The sequence below is a fragment of the Pan paniscus genome, chromosome 16 (genome assembly GCF_029289425.2).
Source record: "Pan paniscus chromosome 16, NHGRI_mPanPan1-v2.0_pri, whole genome shotgun sequence".
NCBI classification, from domain to species: Eukaryota; Metazoa; Chordata; class Mammalia; order Primates; family Hominidae; genus Pan; species Pan paniscus.
The window spans coordinates 60,170,667-60,191,607 of record NC_073265.2 but is presented as its reverse complement, the minus strand read 5'-3'; the positions used below and the strand labels follow the sequence as shown (position 1 = coordinate 60,191,607).

General features: G+C 37.6%; 1 protein-coding gene across 4 annotated transcripts in view; it reads right to left on the bottom strand.

Moving 5' to 3' along the window:
- LRRC49 (leucine rich repeat containing 49) overlaps nt 1-20,941 on the bottom strand; it is a 160,151-nt gene that overhangs the window by 124,537 nt on the left and 14,673 nt on the right. For all 4 annotated transcript variants that reach the window (XM_003818539.5, XM_055098938.2, XM_055098937.2 and 1 more), the window contains 2 exons: nt 15,544-15,610; nt 7,944-8,087 (listed from right to left, as the gene is read on the bottom strand). In XM_003818539.5, the coding sequence (XP_003818587.1) occupies nt 7,944-8,087; nt 15,544-15,610 (211 nt within the window). The remainder of the gene's footprint in view (nt 1-7,943; nt 8,088-15,543; nt 15,611-20,941) is intronic.

The following is a 20,941-nucleotide window of genomic DNA, read 5'->3' as shown; positions in this document are numbered from 1 at the left end:
GTATAATCACTTCATAAAACTGGTAGTTTCTCCACATCCTCTCCAGCACCTGTTGTTTCCTGACTTTTTAATGATCGCCATTCTAACTGGTGTGAGATGGTATCTCATTGTGGTTTTGATTTGCATTTCTCTGATGGCCAGTGATGATAAGCATTTTTTCATGTGTCTGTTGGCTGCATAAATGTCTTCTTTTGAGAAGTGTCTGTTCATATCCTTTGCCCAATTTTTGGTGGGGTTGTTTGTTTTTTCCTTGTAAATTTGTTTGAGTTCTTTGTAGATTCTGGATATTAGCCCTTTGTCAGATGAGTAGATTGCAAAAATTTAAACCATCATTCTCTGCAAACTATCTCAAGGACAAAAAACCAAACACCGCATGTTCTCACTCATAGGTGGGAATTGAGCAATGAGAACACATGGACACAGGAAGGGGAACATCACACACCGGGGCCTGTTGTGGGGTGGGGGGAAGGGGTAGGGATAGCATTAGGAGATATACCTAATATTAAATGACAAGTTAATGGGTGCAGCACACCAACATGGCACATGTATACATATGTAACTAACCTACACGTTGTGCACATGTACCCTAAAACTTAAAGTATAATAAAAATAAAAAATAAAAAACAAAAAAACTGGTAGTTTCTAATAAATTTAGACATCCACCTACCCTATGGCTCAGTAATAACACTCCTACATATTTACCTAAGAGAAATGAGAGCATTTGTCCACCAAAATATATATGTAAACTTAAAACTATGGCCATGTTTGGTGGCTCATGCCTGTAATTCCAGAACTTTGGGAGACTGAGGCAGGAGGATCAGTTGAGCCCAGGAGTTCAAAACGAGCCTGGGCAACATAATGAGACCCTATCTCTAAATAAATAAATAATTTTTAAAAACTGCAAGAATATCCACAGCAGCTTTATTTGTAAGAGCCAAAAATTGGAAATAACCAATGTGCCTGTGAACAGAAAAATGAATAAGCAAATTGTATGATATTTCAACAATGGAATACAGCTCAGTAATTTTTTAAACTACTGATATGCACAACAAAATGGATGAATATCAAGACATTATGTTGAATATACAAGAGTACATAATCTTTATATATGTACTTTTCAAAAACAGGCAAAATTAATCCACAGGGATAGAAGTCAGAATACCTGTGGGGCAGGGGAGGGTACTGACTAGAAAGAGGCACAAGGAAACTTTCTGAGGTGATAGAAATATCAGTCACATGAAATTACTCAGATTAAATAGAAGCTATTGAACTGTACAGTTGATTGTGTATTTTATTGTACCTAAATTATCCCTCAATAAAGTATGAAGGAAAAGTCTTCATATTTAGATTTAAACTTCTCAATAACTTTTCAACTAATAATGTCCATGCTTTTCACACAATATTGTCTTCTATGCCATTAAGAACATTGATGATGCAGTATATCCTAAAAGTGTGTTCCATTATTGTATATGGGATTTTCTTCCAAATACTGATACCCATTCTGTATGTTTTGATACTATAAGATAAAGAAAGCACCAACATGAATTGTTCACACAGCTTCTTGTTATTTTGAAATTTCTTTCATCTATTCCAAGCGGTTTCCTCAATTTCTTCTGCCTTCAGTTGCATTGCTTGACACATGATAGGCAAAATCTCTCTGAATCTATCTCAGTAACAAATGTAATACAGCTTCAGTAATACATGGCTATCTTCCTTTTAAAGTATTTGATTGTTAATTAGCAAGAGAAGGTAGAATTGCAGCCATTCTTCCAGTGAAAAATAATTTGTCTCACTAATATTGAACTTAATGTCTTTGCTGCCCTATTTCCATAACTTTGTGAATAGAATGTTTCATTTCAACGCCAAATCATGGTGTAATATTTTAAAATGTATTTTGAACAGTGATTAAACTCAAAATATACAGTACCAACAACTGAAATGACAATAGTACAAACAGCATAACCAAGTCCACATATATTTAGGCAATGAAATTGCTGTAGCCTGTATAACATTGATTTAAGCATGCTATAGATTGTAAGACATATCTAGATTTCAGAGTTGGAATATGGAAAATGTCTGTTTCAAATTAATAAAATAAGATAGTTCCACACCTAAACATATCATAGTAAATCTGAAGGACTTCAAAAAGAAATCTTACAATCTTAAAGGCAACCAGAGGAAGGAAAAGAAGATACCCTAGACACACACAAATGATAGTAGACATTTTAATGACAATAACAGAAGCTCAAAGGCAATGGAATATGATATTCAAACGTCTGGGAAAAAAATAACTGTCAGTCAAGTCAAACCATCAATCATGAATAAAAGCAAAATAAACTCATTTTTTGATAAACAAAAACTGAGAGACTTCAGAGTTATCTCAAGGAAACTTTTTCTAAATGATATATTTTGGGAAGAAGGATAGACAGAGATGCAGAAAGGAGTGGTGAACCCAAATAAGCATGTGGGCAAATCCAAATAAGCACTGACTGGAAACAATAGCAATTAAAATGTCTAATTTTGGGGGTAAAAGAATAAAAAGAAAATACTAGGCAACAAAAACATGTAAAATGGAAAGGTTACTGTATTAAATGATTCTAAGGTCCTTATCTGATAAGAGGGTAGAGATGTGTATTAACTCTGTGATTTAAGTCAAGTGTATATTTTAAAATGCTAAGAGTAAGCATTAAAGTGAATAAGAAAGAACAGAGAAAACACTATCAACCCAAAATAAGACAGAAGAAAATAAAAACATAGGGAAAATATAACAAATAGGAAGCATGAAATAACATCTAAGTAAAAAATCTAAACATATCAGTAATTACAATTAGTACAATAGACTAAAGTCTCTGGTAATAAGACAGATTCTCAGATTATATGTTTAAAAAGGGGGCTATGCATTCTTTATAAGAAAAAGGTTGGAAGTTAAAGAATACGTACTTCATATACACTGAAAAAAACTCAGCATCTTTTCTCTGACATTCCTGCCATACTCTTCACAAATGTCAATGTCATGAAATACAAAAAAAGACTCTTCTAGATTAAAGAAGACTAAGGAGGTATAACAACTGAATGCAATGCATGATCTTGTATTTTCTTTTGCTATAAAGAACATTATTGGGACAAATGGCAAAATCCAAATAAGATCTATAGATTAGATAAATGGCATCATATCAATGTTAATTTCCTGAGTTTGATAGTGGTACTGTTGTTATAAGACAATTCCTTGTTTTTAGGAAATACATACCGAAGTATGTGGCAATAAAGAGGCATTATGCCAGCAACTTACTCTTAAATGGTTGAAAAAAAGTATATATTAACTGATATATGGAGAAGGAAAAAGGGAGAAAGTAAGCAAGAGAGAAGATAAAGCAGATGTAGCAAAATGTTATCATTTAGAGAATCCGGGTGCATTTTGTACTGGGAATTCTTTATACTATTATTACAACATTTTCTGAAATTATATCAAATTAAAAATTTTTCTAAAAAGGTTAGGAAATAAAAAAGATATACCAAAGAAAAATAACCAGAAAAGCCTGGTATTAACATTAAATAAACATTAAGGTAATAAGTATTATTAGTGTCCTGTTATATCCCAACTACCTAGAACAATGCCTGGCATATAGCCCATGCTCATAAAATACTTGCTTAATGAAGGAGTTAGTAATAAAGAGAGTTAATACATAACAATAAAAGGAACAATTACCAAGAAGATATATTAATTTTAAACTTGTATGCTTCTAGAAACATAGCTTCAAAATACTGACAAATACTAGACAAATACATTGATAGTAAGCATCAACTATAGATACTGACCACATACCAGGCAATAAATAAGTAAATAAAAACCTCAGCAAACGTTAAAGTACCAATTACACATAATCTACATTTACTGGTCACAATGCAATTAATTAGAAAAGAATGGCCATAGAATAAAAAATCCATACATTTCAAAATGTTAAGGTGTACTTCTAAATAACACATGGATCACAAAAGAAATCACAGTAAAACATGGAACTTAGAAAATGTTTAGAACTAAATAATAAGAAAAATACTAAATTTCAAGACTTATGGGAAGAAGCTGAAGTGACTTTTAGAGGGAAATTTACAGGCTTAAATGCTTTTATGAGAAAATTTAAAAGACTGAAAACTAATATATGAAATATCCAACACAAAACTTGAGACAGCAACAGATAAAATAAAAGATATATACAAATGTTGGTAATATTAGTTCCTATTATTTTGGGGATATCTGAAATGTTTCAGGTTTTTTTGAGTTTTATTAATTTTTTGCTTTAAAATTTTTTATTAATTTTAAATTTTTGTGGGTACCTAGTAGGTATAGGTATTTATGGGGTACATGAGCTGTTTTGATACAGGCATGCAATGTGTAATAAGCACATCATGGACAACGGCGTATCCATCCCCTCAAGCATTTATCTTTTGAATTACAAACAATCCACTTACATTATTTTAAAATATACAATTAATTTATTATTGACTATAGTCACCCTATTGTGCTATCAAATGGTAGGTTTCATTCATTCTTTCTATTTTTTTGTACCCATTAACCATCTCCACCTCCCCTCAACCCCCCACTACCCTTCTCAGCCTCTGATAACCATCCTCCTACTCTCTATGTCTATGAGTTCAATTGATTTGATTTTTAGATCCCACAAATAAGTGAGAACATGCGATATGTGTTTTTCCATTCCTGGCTTATTTCGGTTAATGTGATCTCCAGTTCATTCATGTTGTTGCAAATGACTGGACCTCATCCTTTTTTATGGCTGAATACTACTCCACTGTGTATATGTACCACATTTTCTTTATCCATTCATCTGTTAATGGACACTTAGGTTGTTCCCAAATCTTAGCTATTGTAAACAGTGCTGCAACAAACATAGGGATGCAGATATCTCTTCCATGTCCTGACTTCCTTTCTTTTGGAAACATACCCAACAGTAGGACTGCTGGATCATATGGTAGCTCAATTTTTAGTTTTTTTAGGAACCTCCAAACTGTTTTCCACAGTGGTTGTACTAATTTACATTCCCACCAACAATGTACAAGGGTTCCCTTTTCTCCACATTCCTGCCAGCATTTGTTATTGCCTGTCTTTTGGACATAAGACACTTCATAATTTTTAAAGAGAAAGATGCCATACAAACTAAAAATACTTGGTTTGAAATTTATAAAATTTCAAAAACAAAGATTGGTAAATAAACAAACAAGCAATAACTTTTCTACATCAAAAACATCAGAGAAGGTGTCTGTTCAAGACGGTAAGTAGGTTGCATTTGTTTCACCTTCTTTCCAAGATTCAATGGGTGAAGCAATAAAAATACACACAAATGAGTATATTCATGAAAATCCTAACAAAAGAGTTATCATCAACTGACCAACACTTCTGATGAAGTTCAAGCAGCTGAAAAGCTGATGGGATCTTACTGAGATAACCCTGAGCAGAGAGAACTGCAGCTCAGAACTGCAAGAGAGATGCTGCACTCAAAGCCAGCAATTCTTTCTGACTGAATGCCATCTTACTCCATGCTGGGTCAGTGCATACAATGAGCAAGCATGGACTACGGTGAACTGTGCTGAATCAAGTAGTGTATAATCAAAGATCTGTCTACTCAACAGCTATTTTTGGAATACCAACAAACCCACCCACTCCCACTTCTGTCATGAACATAAACATGTACAGAGCATCTGGCTAAAGAAATCCTCAGCTAGAGCCTAAGGAACTGTTCTCCAAACAAAATAGAGTATTTGTCAAAAAAGGGTGGAAAGTGTGGGTGTTTTATCTATAGAGATTATTAACCACCTCTACATAAGAATCAGAGGGAAAAAAGAAATGGCAGTTTCACCTGGCACAAATGAAAACAAAGTCTTTCTACCCCTGAAAGTAAAGTCTCATTTTGGCAGTCACTGAGTGACTTTCCCTTTCACTTACCCTAAAGGGAAGTTCACAAATGTGTGGGATTCAAGAACTTACACAAATCTAGTGATTATTCTAGAGTGAGATCTTATGGTTAAAAAGATCTATTCAACTGCACAGGATACCCAGATACTCCTTAACATGGTCCTTCATTTAAAGATTACCAGCTACTGAGGAAAATCAAAACCATGAAAGAAAAAAAAGCAAAAAAAATAAGTGTGGTAACTGATACTGGAGAAAAAAATGATGGAAGAGAAGTATTCTCAGATTTTAAAGTCCCTTGAATCTTTTAAAAAAGAGATGCTTTGAAAAAGAAATGAGTTGGATGAAGTTTATTTATCCATATATTTCACAATATATGGATATAGTAAATTTGATATATAGCAAATTTCACAATTGACTGTAATTAATATGCATGATACTTACTACTGTCTTCTTAACTTTTAGAAATTAATACAATTTCCTCTTCCATAAGTTGTTTACTGCTGCCTAAACTATAACAGTAATGATTAAACATAATACTCAACGGGAAATTCAGTAAGCAATTTCCTAAATATGCATTATGCACTTTCCAAATGAAAGCCAAAATATAGGCAGGAATATGCTAGGGCCAATAGATTCCTGTTCCCTACTCTAACAAAGCTTTTTGGAATCTTACCAGACCCAAGGTCCTAAGGACAAACTAAGTCCTGACTGAGCAGTTCTTGGAGATTTAGCAACATAACAGGTTAACCCAATCTGAATGTCTTCTAAATAAACAGTCCAGTTCCAGTATTATATCTAATCTGGGAAGGGCTTGACAGAATTTAGAAGTTCTGGAATAAATCTGTGTCTTGGATAGCATGCTAAAATTATTCTAACCTTCTAGAAGAGATGAGTATTACCTGACTCATATTTTCTGGGAAACCTTCAAAATAAAACCAATCTGTACGATGAGACCTATAAATAAGGTATCCTCTGTCCCCCAGCCTTTTCAAGTGTACTATTTATAGTACACTTAGTTCTTTACAAGGGAACTCAAGGTATTGAAACAGTTAAGAGTTATATTGTGTCTTTCAAAGTGCATAAATGATACCAGAGAGAACTTAAAGCAGTTTTTCTATAGCATTTAAACAAAGGAAACTTCTTAAAAGAGCAAACAATGTTCCTCATTAGCTGTATCATATCACAAAGCAGAACAGTTATATTTCTAATGCTCTTCACATATGTACGAATACAAAATATCTCAGCATCAAGCTTCTATTTAGTTGCTGACCTTCAGCAAAATCATAAATTTGACAAAGTTCATCTCAGAGTTCCAGAATCCCCTTTTGTGTAGTTTTGCCCCCACAATCGAACTCTTTTTCCTCCTGCTCACATGCCAGTTCTCTACCATCTTCATGTCTTTTTTCAGAGTCAATAAACCAAAAAACACCCTAGAGTCAAACTGGTCCAATGTCCTCATTTTAGAAAAAGCTAAACTGAGGCCAAGAGAGTTGTGATTTACCCAAGGTCACACAGCTAATGAGAGATGAAGCTAAGACCATAACTAGGCCTCTGATGCCCTGTGCAATGCTTTTCCCACCATACCAAGCTCCTCTTTAAAAACTGCAAAGCATACAGTATGTGTATCTTCACAACTCTCAATCTCTCCTCTCTGTGCCTTTTCCCTGTTGGTACAATAATTTCTCAACTTTCAGTCACAAATAACCCTCTTTCTTATTAATTCTATACCCATGACAAAACAGAAGAGGGTTTACTACTCATTTACACCAAATGATTCATTTAGTGATAACACTTCTGTTGTGTTTCTAACATTATATTTATTCTTTAAAATGGAAAATACCTCAATACCTCCCAAATCAACATATTACAGAGCTTAATAATTACATCCACAATTTAAATTCAGAAAAAACCTAAATAACCGTAGATTCTTACTTTGCAGAAAGCCATATTACAACATTTGTTTCAATTCCTTGAAAGAAAGCCACAAAGTACATATCAACTCCATTTTAATACTCACCACGAAAGTGATTTGATTGTGTCGCAAGTTAAGTTCAGTTAGTGAATCCAGCCCATTAAGATTATCAACATGACTTAAAAAGTTCCTGGCAAGATTTAAAACTCTCAACTCACACAAATGATTAATATTTTCAATTTTGGTAATCTGTTAAAGAAAATAGGAGAAGGGTGATTAGCAGGCAAAAACCTGAAATATACATGTTCTAAAAACCCTAAAAATAAAATATTCGAAGTCACTAGATTTAGTGGCAAGTTTATATGTAGACATTTAAAAATCTATTTTCAATTTCCTATGCTGTAGATAACATGAAGTCACATAACTTGTGAACATTAGCTAAAAGATCATATTTTACAATTTGACCATAGTAAACACTTGACGTAAACGTCATCAAATAGTCAATGAGTCCATTGGGCAACTTTACGTGCCCAGTCTGTCCCAGGTTCTGTGAAGGCTACATACTACCTGACAAATAGAAACATACTGTGATCCCAAGGCATAAGCTCATCATGTTTTAACAAAGCAAGTCTGCCCTCTGACAGAAAAGGCAAGGGAAAGGAATGACATCAAGTTACCCTTATTAATTCTATTTAAACTGCAAGATCTTGAGAGCAGTCGAGTCTGAATGGAAAGAGTCAAGGAACTAGGATTCCCAGTAGAAGATGAGGGTAATTTTTTTTTAATTAATGGAAAGCTGTTCCATTAATAAGGATGGAAGATGTTTAGTGAGGGTACAAAATGGTGAACATTGTTTAAAACAAGAGGACTTGAATCATGGAACATGCATGTACATATAATGTTACAGGATCTTTGGGGTGTCATTTTTCTGACCAGAAACCTCTGTGGCCAGTGGTACCTTTGCCCAAGTTTTGCTCTGGCCCGCTGGGCTCATTTTGCCTACCCACCCTGGCAGGTTGCACTCAGCTCATGCTATTGGCCTGGGTCCCACGCCTGCTAAGGGCAAGTCAGGTGTGGAACTGAGAAGGGAGTGTGAGTGAGCATGGGGTCTGGCCACTGTGCACAGTCAGACATGCTGGCTGCTACAGCAGGGCAGGCAGCTCCAGGTGTTGGCATGGGCACCAGCTCTCTGCGAGGCTATGGCTGGACCAGGAACACTGCAAGCAGCTTCCACAGCTGGCACTGAGAACACAGTGGCACTCGGAAGCTTGGATATGCGAGGAACCTCAGGGTCCCAAAGAGAGAGTCACAGCCCTGGCTTGGGGAGCTCTCAAGTCTAGGTGACCTGAAGGGCCACAGTTTCCTTCTCTTTGCCTGCAACATGGCGAGCAAGGGGCATGTCTCAGCCCTGTTTGTGTTATAGCTCTTTTAGCCTTGCCATTCTGGGGTCCCAAATTCTGTGGGTCCCAGGTTCTTGTCCTGCGACCAGGAAGAATGAGGTATGCAGACAAGTGGAGGGTGAGCAAGACAAAGAGGAGCTTCTTAAGTGATAGAACAGCTCAGATGAAACCCACAGGGAGCAGCTCCTTTCCACAGCCAGGGTGTTCTGATGAGTGTTCAGCTCCTAGCAGAGAGGGTAGCTCCTCTGTACTAGGAAAGTCATCTTGACAAGTGTTCAGCTATCAGCAGAAAGGGCAGCCCCTCTTTGCAACTGGTCATCCCATCAACTCTGCAGCTCTCAGCAGAGAGGAAGCCCTAGAGTGAGGTGCTCCTCTCTGCAGATGGTCATCCCAATGTCTCTACAGCTGTCAACAGAGAGAGGGCCCTAGAGTACTTTGGTCCTCTCTACAGCTGGTTATCCCAATGTCTGCTCAGCACTGGCTGAGTCCAGGGCTTTTATGGGCTTCAGGGTAGAGGAAGTGAGTGCTGATTGGTCCATGGGTGGCCACAGGCAGGCCCAGAAAAGGTACCACAAGTTCCCACTCCAGTCGGTGGGACTGGCAGTCTGGCCTGAAGGTAGGGAGTCACCAGGGACCTGCCCCCTTCTGCTCAGGCAACTGTCTGCCTCCTGCTGCTGTTCATGGTGCCCAGGCTATAAGCATGAAGGGGCAACTGCAGGCCAGCACCTAGCTGCCCTCAGCCCCCCTCAGATTCCCTTCTATGCTTGTTGGCACCAAAAGTTCAGAGGGAGCTAAGGTGGCAAGGGACCGGTGTGTAAGCACTGCCCCAAGCAAGTGCACACTTGGCCAGGCTGCCACAGCACCCAGGCTCAACCACAACTTTGCTCTGAGATTGGAGCAGGCACCGACAGCAGGGAGAAGCCAGACAGCAGAAACAAACACTTCAGAACCTGTCGGGAGAGTGAGGGTTGGGGGGTACTTTCTGCGTCCCCAAGAGTGCAGAGATGCCTGGGTCCACAGCTGCAGTTTGGGAGGCTGCAGCTGTACCCAGGAGGGCAGGGCTCCTGCCTGCTTCCTGGCCCCAACAGCACAGGGATGCCCAGGTCTGCAGCCGTGGCTTGAGTGGCTGCAGCAGCACCGGGGGAGCTCCCGCCCCAACTCGGAAGGGGCAGGGCTCCCACTTGTCCCCAGGTCCCCCTGGCTCCATGGAGCCCACAGCCCCAGCCACGCCTCCCTGCTGCAGCTGGCCTGATGGCAGCAGCCACTCCAGATGGCCTGCTGCTGCCGTTAATAATCAGCACTGAGGCCAGGCGCGGTAGCTCACACCTGTAATCCCAGTACTTTGGGAGGCTGAGGTGGGTGGATCACTTGAGGTCAGGAGTTTGAGACCAGCCTGACCAACATGGTGAAACCCTGTCTCTACTAAAAATACAAAAACTAGCCAGGTGTGGTGGCATGGGCCTGTAATCCCAGCTATTCAGGAGGCTGAGGCAAGAGAATCACTTGAACTCAGGAGGCAGAGGTTGCAGTGAGCCAAGATCACGCCACTGCACTCCAGCCTGGGCGACAGAGCGAAACTCCACCTCAAAAATAATAATAATAATAATAAATAATCAGCACTGAACTGCAGCAGAGAAGTTTGAGCTGCACACTAAGGAGAGGGTAAGTAAAAACTAACACTGTGAAGTGATGAGAGCTCAAAGTGATGTTAAGCCCCACTATTATAATAGAGCAAGTGTAGCACAATGGGATGAGTTTCCGCATGACACAAAATAGAAGTCCTCATGGAGGACTTCATCAACCTGATGAACATTAAAATGAATTTCACAATCACTAGAGATTAATTTGCTCATTTGTATTGCCATCACAGTATATTTGAAATTTTTTACTAACACTTCAAAGCAGATGTTAGCTAAAAGAACTTTTCTCAGATGTCTAATCTATATTTCACATTGTTATTTGGACACTCTTATATTCAAGAAACACCATCTAGGTTCCATCCAGTTTCCAGAAAAGAAACATGTTTATTATAAATTCAATAATATATAAAAGTAACCTATGACCACGTTTAAAACGTGTTTTAAGATTTTTGATTTAACTAATGTAAAGTAAGATAAAATTATATAAAAGTTGACAAAGAAACAAGATTATGAGTATTAACAGATGATAAAACTGTATAATAAGACATGGAGTAAAATATTTTAAAACTAAACAGGTGATAGAATTTAAAATGCAAGAAGCCAGTAAAAAGCAAAATAGATACTGTAGAAAAAGTAATCAGTAATGTCAGCGCAAGCTTAGAAATCCTCCCAAAATGCTAAGGAAAAACAGAGAGGAAGAATAAAAGATAAGATGGAGAGATGGAAGACAAACAATACAGATATAACAAACATAAATGGAAAAGAAGCAGTGTTTAAATATAGAAAACTTTCCTGAGCTCAAGAAATATATAAATATATAGAGTTATGGGGGACAATTGTATGATCTGCACGGTGTGTTTTCTCCCTTCTGCTAATAGTTCTGGACATTTCTTTTAGAAAACTACCCTTCCACATGGTCCTGGTGGGGCTTACAATTAGAATGCCTGCATTTAGTTACCTTCTAGTTAGAAAAGTCTGAAAAGAAACATGGTTAATTCTTGTATATAGACCCATATTTTAAAAATCACTAAGAATATTATCTGGCTTCTTGGTTTGCAACCCAACAGGCCAGAATCATGTACAACATCTGCTATGGAATAAAGTCAATTACTCGTTACAGCCATGGACAAAGTCACAGGCATAAAGCAGATAATAGAAGCTTCAGGCAAAGGGTTGTATAAAGTGACAGCATAGGTCTTGATTGATTGATATACTTCACAGCAAGAAAAAAGATGATGGGAATGTTGGAAAGCCCATTTATGGGTCATACAGATCAGAGAGTGTCCCAATATAGACTGCAAGGCTTCTTAATACATCTAGGAAAGCTGGATACTCCAGTCTTAACCTTTGTGTATGAGAGTAACCTAGATTGCTCTGCCTGGATAAAGATAACCTTCCTACCTACCAATACAGAAAGGGCAAGTGTTTGCTTTCAGGTAAGCAGCCATAGAAATAGCAGGCTCTCCCTGGAGGAAAAGAGATCACTGAAAGAACAGATTCTTCTTGAAGCACATCTGTGTCTATGTTAAAGCAAAAATTCACTGAGAGAAAAAATTATGGTTAACCAACACAAGCTCTAGGTTAGAAATTCCTAGTCAACCTCCTAGATTCCTCTGTATTCACTACTCATATATAATTAATTGCTAAGTCTTGATGTTTCTACTTTTTAAATATTTATCCAATCTGCCCCCTTATCATATCCTTATTGCTACTACTTTAGTTCATGCCACCATCACTTCTCGCCAAGATTATTGTAATTAGTTTCTCCCAACTATTTTGTCTCCATTTCCCCTCCTTCCATCTCTACTTCCCAATCCATTTCCTGAACACCACCATCATTACTCAGAATGATTTCACATCCATAAACCAATTATGTTTTATTTCACAATGTGCACCAAGCATATTTTTATTACCAATAGAAGTAAATTCAAAAGACAAAAAACATTCACTTAATGTCTTTTAGCTTTTTTACTATAAGATGCTAAATTTTTAGAATTGGACATTAGTTGTTTCACCTAGAATAGTTCCTTCCTGGCTTTTTAGAAACCTAAGGTAACTAAGACTGTATCTTTGCTTTGAAATACTGTGAACTTTTGCTATTTGGATTCATATATTATGAAACAAGACTCAGATTTTCATTTAAAACTTTCTTCTTCCAGTCATAGAACATTTGTACTGCACAAATTACTTCTCAAGGTTCTATAACTGGAAGAACCTTGAGAAGTAATTTGTGCACTACAAATGATTAATTTTAACACACACAATATCACAAACATATGCTGAAATTATAAAATATATAACACAGGTCAGCTAACAAGGAACAGACATTTTTCATCAACATAATGATTGGTAAATAATGCCTATACATAAGGTACAGATCAAATGATATGGTATTCATTTATCAGGTGCTCTTGAAGATCTTGGGTAGTACTCACAAACTCTTAAAGATATATTAGAATTTGAAAATCATATGTTTATTATTTCTCATGTATACACTTTAAAATAAACAAGAAAAATACTGCTATCATAAAATGTTTCATTTATAGTTATAAACAGTTTTTAAAATACAGGATAAAACACCAATTAATTTGCCTGGCATACAAAGCCCTCCACAATCTGGCCGTTGCCTACCTTTCTAGTCTCTTCTCTCAGCATCCTTCCACACATGCTCTGTTCTCTGGTGGTAAATACTTACTGTGTTGTTTTCCATCTCAGTGCCTTTGCATATGATATTCTTTTACTGTCAATACTCTTTAATTCCTCTTCCCCTTCCAGCACCATCTAACTGGATAACTTCCCCTCTATTGGACAGACAGTAACTAACCTGCAGAGCCAGACAATTCCCAGGCCACCAACACTCCTCCCACTTACTACATGCACACACAGACAAACACATCAGGCTGAACTAGATTCGAACCTAATAGATGTGGCCTATTAAATCTATCAAGGTTTTTATTAATTACATTAGCTTTTCACCAAAACTACTGGAACTAACAGCTGTTAGAAAGCCTAGAGAGACCACACTGAGGTTTTCACCTGACCAACTGTAAGCAGCTGTGAAAGATCTTGTTCATCAACAGGCAGGGATTCCCCGATCATCCCAGGATGTAGGCTTATCACTGCAGAAGAGACTTTACATTCTGCATAAGTATGTAGCTCATGTAACTATTTATAAATATTACATTTCAAAGACAAATATTTAAATGGATGAGCAAAGGACTGAAAAACAGCCAATATGATCTGACAGAGAAGAATAAAGAGAGGGAACATAAAAAAATAGATATAGAGCTGGGCACGGTGGCTCATGCCTGTAATCCCAGCACTTTGGGAGGCCGAGGCAGGTGGATCACGAGGTCAGGAGATCGAGACCATCCTGGCTAACATGGTGAAACCCTGTCTCTACTAAAAATACAAAAAAATTAGCCGGGTATGGTGGCGGGCACCTGTAGTCCCAGCTACTCAGGAGGCTGAGGCAGGAGAATGGCGTGAACCTGGGAGGCGGAGCTTGCAGTGAGCCAAGATTGCACCACTGCACTCCAGCCTGGGCGACAGAGCAAGACTGTGTCTCAAAAAAAAAATAAATAAATAAATAAATAAAATAAATATAGAAATTCAGACAGATACAGGAGTAGACAAATTGAACATAATTGGGAGCCCAGATTATATAGTAATCAGGAAAATAGAAATCAAAACCACAAAGTGATACCACTTTATACCAATTCAATCAGAAAAAAATTAAGAAGTCTGACAAATCAAAATGTTGAAAAGAATAGGAAGCAACATGATTATGTATTAGTGGTACGAGTACAAACTGGTACAATCCCTCTGGAAAGCAATTTGGCATTATCTTTTAAAGTTAAACATTTAAATAGCCTATGACTCATCAGTTTCACTCCTATATACTCTAGAGTACATATGGAATATGAAGAACAGGAGACTTGTACAAGAAAGTTCTTAGAAGTACTATTCATAATAGCAAAAAACAAGATAAAACAAACAGACAACAACAACAATAAAAACAGGAAACAATCCAAATGTCTATCAATAAGAAACTGGAGCAAAAAGTTTTTGTATAGTCTTACCATGGAACATACAACTATAAATAAAACTATAGCTACTTGAAATAGTTAAATCTCAGTAATACAATGCTGTATTCAAAAAGTAAACACTAGATGACAACATATAGTATACCTTTTTTAAATTAAGAGACAATACTACTAAAGGATATATTATTAAGACACACCTATATGTGATAAAACCAACTGAAAAACCCAAAAAGGAATGAAAAGCATGAAACCTAAAATAGTGGTTACCTGTGATGCAGAAATAAGGAGATGGAATAAAAAAACAAATACCTAAGTAGAAGAAAGTCAGTAATATTCTAGGTCTTGGATTGGGGTTGCAAAATGTGTACTTTAAAAATAAGTTAATAAAAAACAAAATTGTCATAACTATAAGAATTTGAAATGTTTTATAAGCTGTATCTGTCATGTACTGCTGAGGAGTTACCAAATCTTCTATAAATAAGCTTGATACCTTAGAAATTTCAGTGAATCAATAAAGAAACTCTTGAAAAATTAAATGCGAGTATGATTCTTAAAACTTTTATACCATTTTCCTGGACTTTTTTTCAAAAAAGAAAGAAATGAAAGGGCTTTACAATACCTGATTTCCATGAAGATCCAAGACATCTAAGCTTTTCAGATTCTCCAGATTTGAGATTTTCTTGATTCTGAAAACCAGAATAAGTAGAATAGAAATACGGATGTATCACATCTATCTGTAAATCAAAGTATGCTAAGGCATAAAGGTGTAACTCATTTTAATTTACTCTATCTACATATATAGTTATATATATTCAACAATAATATATTTCCCTCTGATTTATTATAATTTTTAAAAAAATGCAATACCACTCAAGAGAAAGAGAGTTTAAATGTCACATCATTAGAAAAGAGCAATCCTATGTCTAAGAACCTTAAGTCAAGGCACTTATTCAAGGCAGTTCTTCACATTAAAATATAATCTAAACTCCTTACTTCTGCCTACAAGGCACTAACCTGGCTGCTGACCTTTCAGCCAGCCTTATCTCCTACCACAGGCTCGCTCACTCACTCTGCTCCAGCCACAGAGGCATTCTGGCTGTGTCTCTAACCTGGCAAGTACATTTCCACCTTAGGGTATTTATTCTTGCTATTCCTACTCCCCTAATGTTCTTCCCTCAAAACTTCACATTATTCAGGTCTCAGATCAAACAACTCTTCAAAGTTGCTTCCAGATGACCATATTTAAAATACCTTTCCCTTCCTGTCCCCATTACTCTTTCCTTTTTCTGCTTTGACTTCACAGAATTGATCGTAGCCTAAAATTATATTATTTTGTGTTTATATTTTTTAAAAATCTCTCTTGCCAAATCAAAATGTGAGCTTTAAAAGGACATTCTGACATGTTCTCTACTCTATCCCCAGCACTCATAACAGTGCCTGGTGCCAAGTAGGTACCCAATAAATATTAGTTTAATGAATGAACGAACATACTAACTAAATGAATAAGTTGTACGCACAAGGGTATTCATAATAGGATCCTTTATGACAGAGACAAACTGCATACCACCTAAATGCTTTCTACTGGGACCTGCTCAGTTTGTAAAATGCTTATATTTATTTGAAATTTTTGATATGCCAGATGGGAGCAATGGCAAAAAAAGAACAACAAATTAAGTTCATACAACCCATCTTTATCACCATATATTTATCACCATCTATTTTCGTTGTCCTTGTTTACTGCCTCAAAGAACCACTTCCACCTCTCTGTTTTCAGAACTTGGATCATCCATTGAATAATATACATGTTATCTACATATAGTGTGTATATATGTGATATATATATGTAGTGTGTATGTATATACATACATACTGATCATTACCATGTAAACATAATGCAGACTTAAACTTCATTGATTTCTGTCTCCACTTGATCTCAGTTATATCATTGCCAAATCAAGAATTTTATTACCACAAGCCAATTCAATCCAATTTAATTTATAAAAATATTTCATATGCCCACCATGTATCATCGCTGTGTAGCTGTAGATCTTCTTCACTCCCTTATCACACACACGCACATATCACACTGCCTTATGACCACCACCTCCTCATCAGTCTCCTCTCACATCATCACCCCGACAGAATCTGTACCCTATTCCTACCTCACTTCATCCAAATCATCAGCATTCTTCCGGACTCACTGGACTCTTTCACTAGCCTTCACCTAGTGCCAGGCATTTAATACTATCCTATCTAGGATTTAAATCTCTCAAATAGCTAAATTAATAGCCCAACCAGATGGGAAAACAGCTACAACTTTTTTTGTTTGTTTTGTATGTGTGTGTGTGTGTGTGTGTGTTTGAGATGGAGTCTCACCCTGTCACCAGGCTGGAGTGCAGTGGCGCAATCTCAGCTCACTGCAACCTCCGCCTCTCAGGTTCAAGTTATTCTCCTGCCTCAGCCTCTCAAGTAGCTGGGACCACAGGTGCGAGCCACTACACCCTGCTAATTGTTGTAGTTTTGGTAGAGATGGGGTTTCACCATGTTGGCCAGGATGGTCTTGATCTCTTGACGTGGTGATCCGCCTGCCTCACCCTCCCAAAGTGCTGGGATTCCAGGCATGAGCCACCGCGCCCAGCCCAGGTACAACTTTCAACACAATTTTTCCTCTGCCTGCTTTGCTCCTGAGATACCTACAACAGTTGCAGAAAATTATAGTACCGTAATCATACAGCTTAGGACAGAGCCATGCTTTCTAATAGCTATTAGAGAAGCCTTTTATTCCATTATTTTATACTTCCAAGTTCACATTCCCTAAAACAGTGGTTCTCAAATTTCTGGATTTATCAGAATCACCCAGAGTGCTTGTAAAAACACTGACTATTTATGAGTTCCTCTTACTCTCCTTTGAACCAGCTTTGTCATCCTGCTGGTTCCTATATTATTGAATTAATTAAAATGCTGGCCTGTGATTACTATTTGTCTGAGAATCATATTTTTAACACCTTGAAAATTATACATCAGGGATAATGGAGATTGTATCACCCCAAAGTTCTGCGATTTGAAGAATCAATGTAGTCTGTTTCTGTCTTTATGAGAAATCCTGAGCACCTTTAAGGCCCTTCAATCAGAGAAACCATCATGTGCAGTATGTATTCCCTCAGAATTCCACCAGGGCCTCACATATTCACTCCCTATCTGTTGTGACTGCAACCACCTTTGCAAAATTGAGAAATCTAACATAACTGACTCCATCTTGCTTCTAATCATACAAGCTAACTGTCTTTGCTCATTCCTGCACATAGGCCAAGCTCACTATGAGAAAAATTTAGTTTACAGTTTAACTTTAAACCAAGGATGATAACAGTCCCTTCCTGAAACTAACCTCATCTTTCTTCAGGAACCAAAAACATCTTCATAAAACTAATGAAAGATGATAAGGTTAGAATTATGTTAGGGGCCTGAATTCTGCTAATACGGAGGCATAATTAAATGATAATCAGTCATTGTTTTCTAACCTACCTTTTTGTAATTGCTTACTGCTCAGGAATCACAGAGCCAATGGTAATAAGATTTGTGACTTCTCCAATTTCCCCTATAAATAACATTGTTAGTGAAACTTAAGACTAGTGTTTGAGATATTTTTCAGATATATTTTCACATTCTCGTAGACCAACTGACACCACCCAGACTGGTGATTTCTACTCAGGAACTGACTCAGTGCAAGAAGACAGTTTCAACTTCCCTGTGATTCCATCCCCAATCCAACCAATAAGCAGAACCCATATTCCCTAGCCTCCTGCCTGCCAAACAACCCTTGACAATCCTAGTCTCCAACTTGTTAGGGAGGCAGATTTGAGAAATATCTCCTCCTCCATCCTCCTCACTTGACTGCCTTGTGATTATTAAACTCTTACTCAGTTGCAACACCTGCTGTCTCAGTGTATTGGCTTTTCTGTGCAGCAGGCAAGAAGAACCCATTGGGCTATAACATGACTTCTGGTATTCGTTAGCTTTGACACGTAGCTGCTTTATGACTCTCACATCAGATTCGGATCGCCCAGGTGAACAGGAAGAAAAACAGCCAAGTCGTTCAATCAGTTAAACCCAAGACCAACCAAACATCTTGCTCTCTTGTTCTCATGAGTTGCCTTTGGCATAAATTCTCTTTCCACCCCCCAACACCTGAAATGACCTAAAAACTTACCCAATTCTAAAGAATTCAGAGGTAAATGAAGGCATCAGTTGACCTAGAAGGCCCCTACTGGTCAGATTAGGTATTGATGTGAGGAATTTGCAGAATCCTAGCCAGTGCCCCCAAATTTGACCATTTTTACGTTAACACCAATGTGACCTGAAAGATTTATTTAAAAAAGAAGTTCTTCCATTGAATAGAAACTGAAACTAGAAAAAGATGAGGCTCACCCATCACCTGAGGCCTCTAGGGATATATCACAGCCTGTCTCCGCAGGCCACATTATGTTACTGATGCCAGGATAAAGACCTCACTACAGGACCTATATGAAGGCTTAGCTTTTCAGGTATCAGAAACAAATCCTTAAGTGGGAAACTTCAAGGAGTCAAAAGGAAGGAAACAGAGAATCCCAGGTTCTAAGAGTTTTGATCTATAATCCTGGGTGATCAGAAGAAAATGCAGAGAAGTTCTATGCGTTAGCCTGTAATGACGAGGGTGGCAGAGGACCTGGAGAGGATAAGCAGGAGATACTGAAGGCAGAACAATTAGAGAATAAGAACTTTGACAGCAATGTGGGGTCGGGAGTTCTTTAGTATCAACGGAAACCTCACATACAGAACCTGAGCAAGGTTCTTAGCTTTAGAGTAGAAATCTTTGTTGGAGTTGCCTGAACCCAGAGGCATGATTGCCCTGGATTTCCATATATGGTTCCACTGCCTTGGACCAAAAGACAATGCAGAGCTTTGTAATGTGGGAAGGAGAAAGCTTTCTGAACTTGACCAACAGGAAGCAACAAGTTATCTAACACAAATGCATGAAGAGACAGGGTAGCAGATGTACTTCCCTCTTTACCAGCATCCTCAGCCAGGTTTGCTTAATGTTCACAAGGTACTAACCCAGGACAGATTTCCATCTTCACAGCTCACAGGCCCCTTGCTGTGACAAAGTCAGCTGGCTGGAGACCACTTGGCATTTGTTTTAGGGCTCAGACTTGCATTTCACTGACACTTGAAAAACATGCAATAGGGGAGAATATGGAAAGTTTTCTTCTGACTCATTTTCTTTTTGATTCAAGAACACTAATAGTTCTAGAACTGTTCAACAGCTATTCCTTTATGTGAAAAATAAAATAAGGTTAAAACCAAACAAACAACAAATAAAAAAGATGGAGGAGTAGAAAGAGGAAAAAGACACAGCATTAGATTGCTTTTACTTCACTAAATAATGACATAGTAGAAAGGCATTAAGTGTCTTAGAGTTGAAAGAACAAAAAGACCTTAAATAAAGTCAGAAGCTCAGATAGACTGGTACCTTCAAGGCACAAGTTATCAAAAACAAAAACAACAACTTAATGAGTAAATTCTAAGAAGCCAGAGAAGCTGAAAAGTACAAATAGGAAAATAGAATAGATGGAAAGATGACTTAAAATGGTAGGAACCAGGAGCAGTGCTTAAATACGAGAGAAAGTGATTTTAAATATCACTAAAAATATTAACTGAAGGACTAAAAGCAGGGAATAATGATAATGATATTAAAGAATAACTGCAAGCAAGGCAAATAAATCAGTAACTCTGAGGATCAGAAACTAGTAAAGAAATCTCTGGGTGGCTGGGCGCGGTGGCTCACGCCTGTAATCCCAGCACTTTGGGAGGCCAAGGCAGATGGATCACAAGGTCAGGAGATCGAGACCATCCTGGCTAACACCGTGAAACCCCGTCTCTACTAAAAATACAAAAAATTAGCTGGGCCTGGTGGCAGGTGCCTGTAGTCCCAGCTACTCAGGAGGCTGAGATAGGAGAATGGCATGAACCTGGGAGGTGGA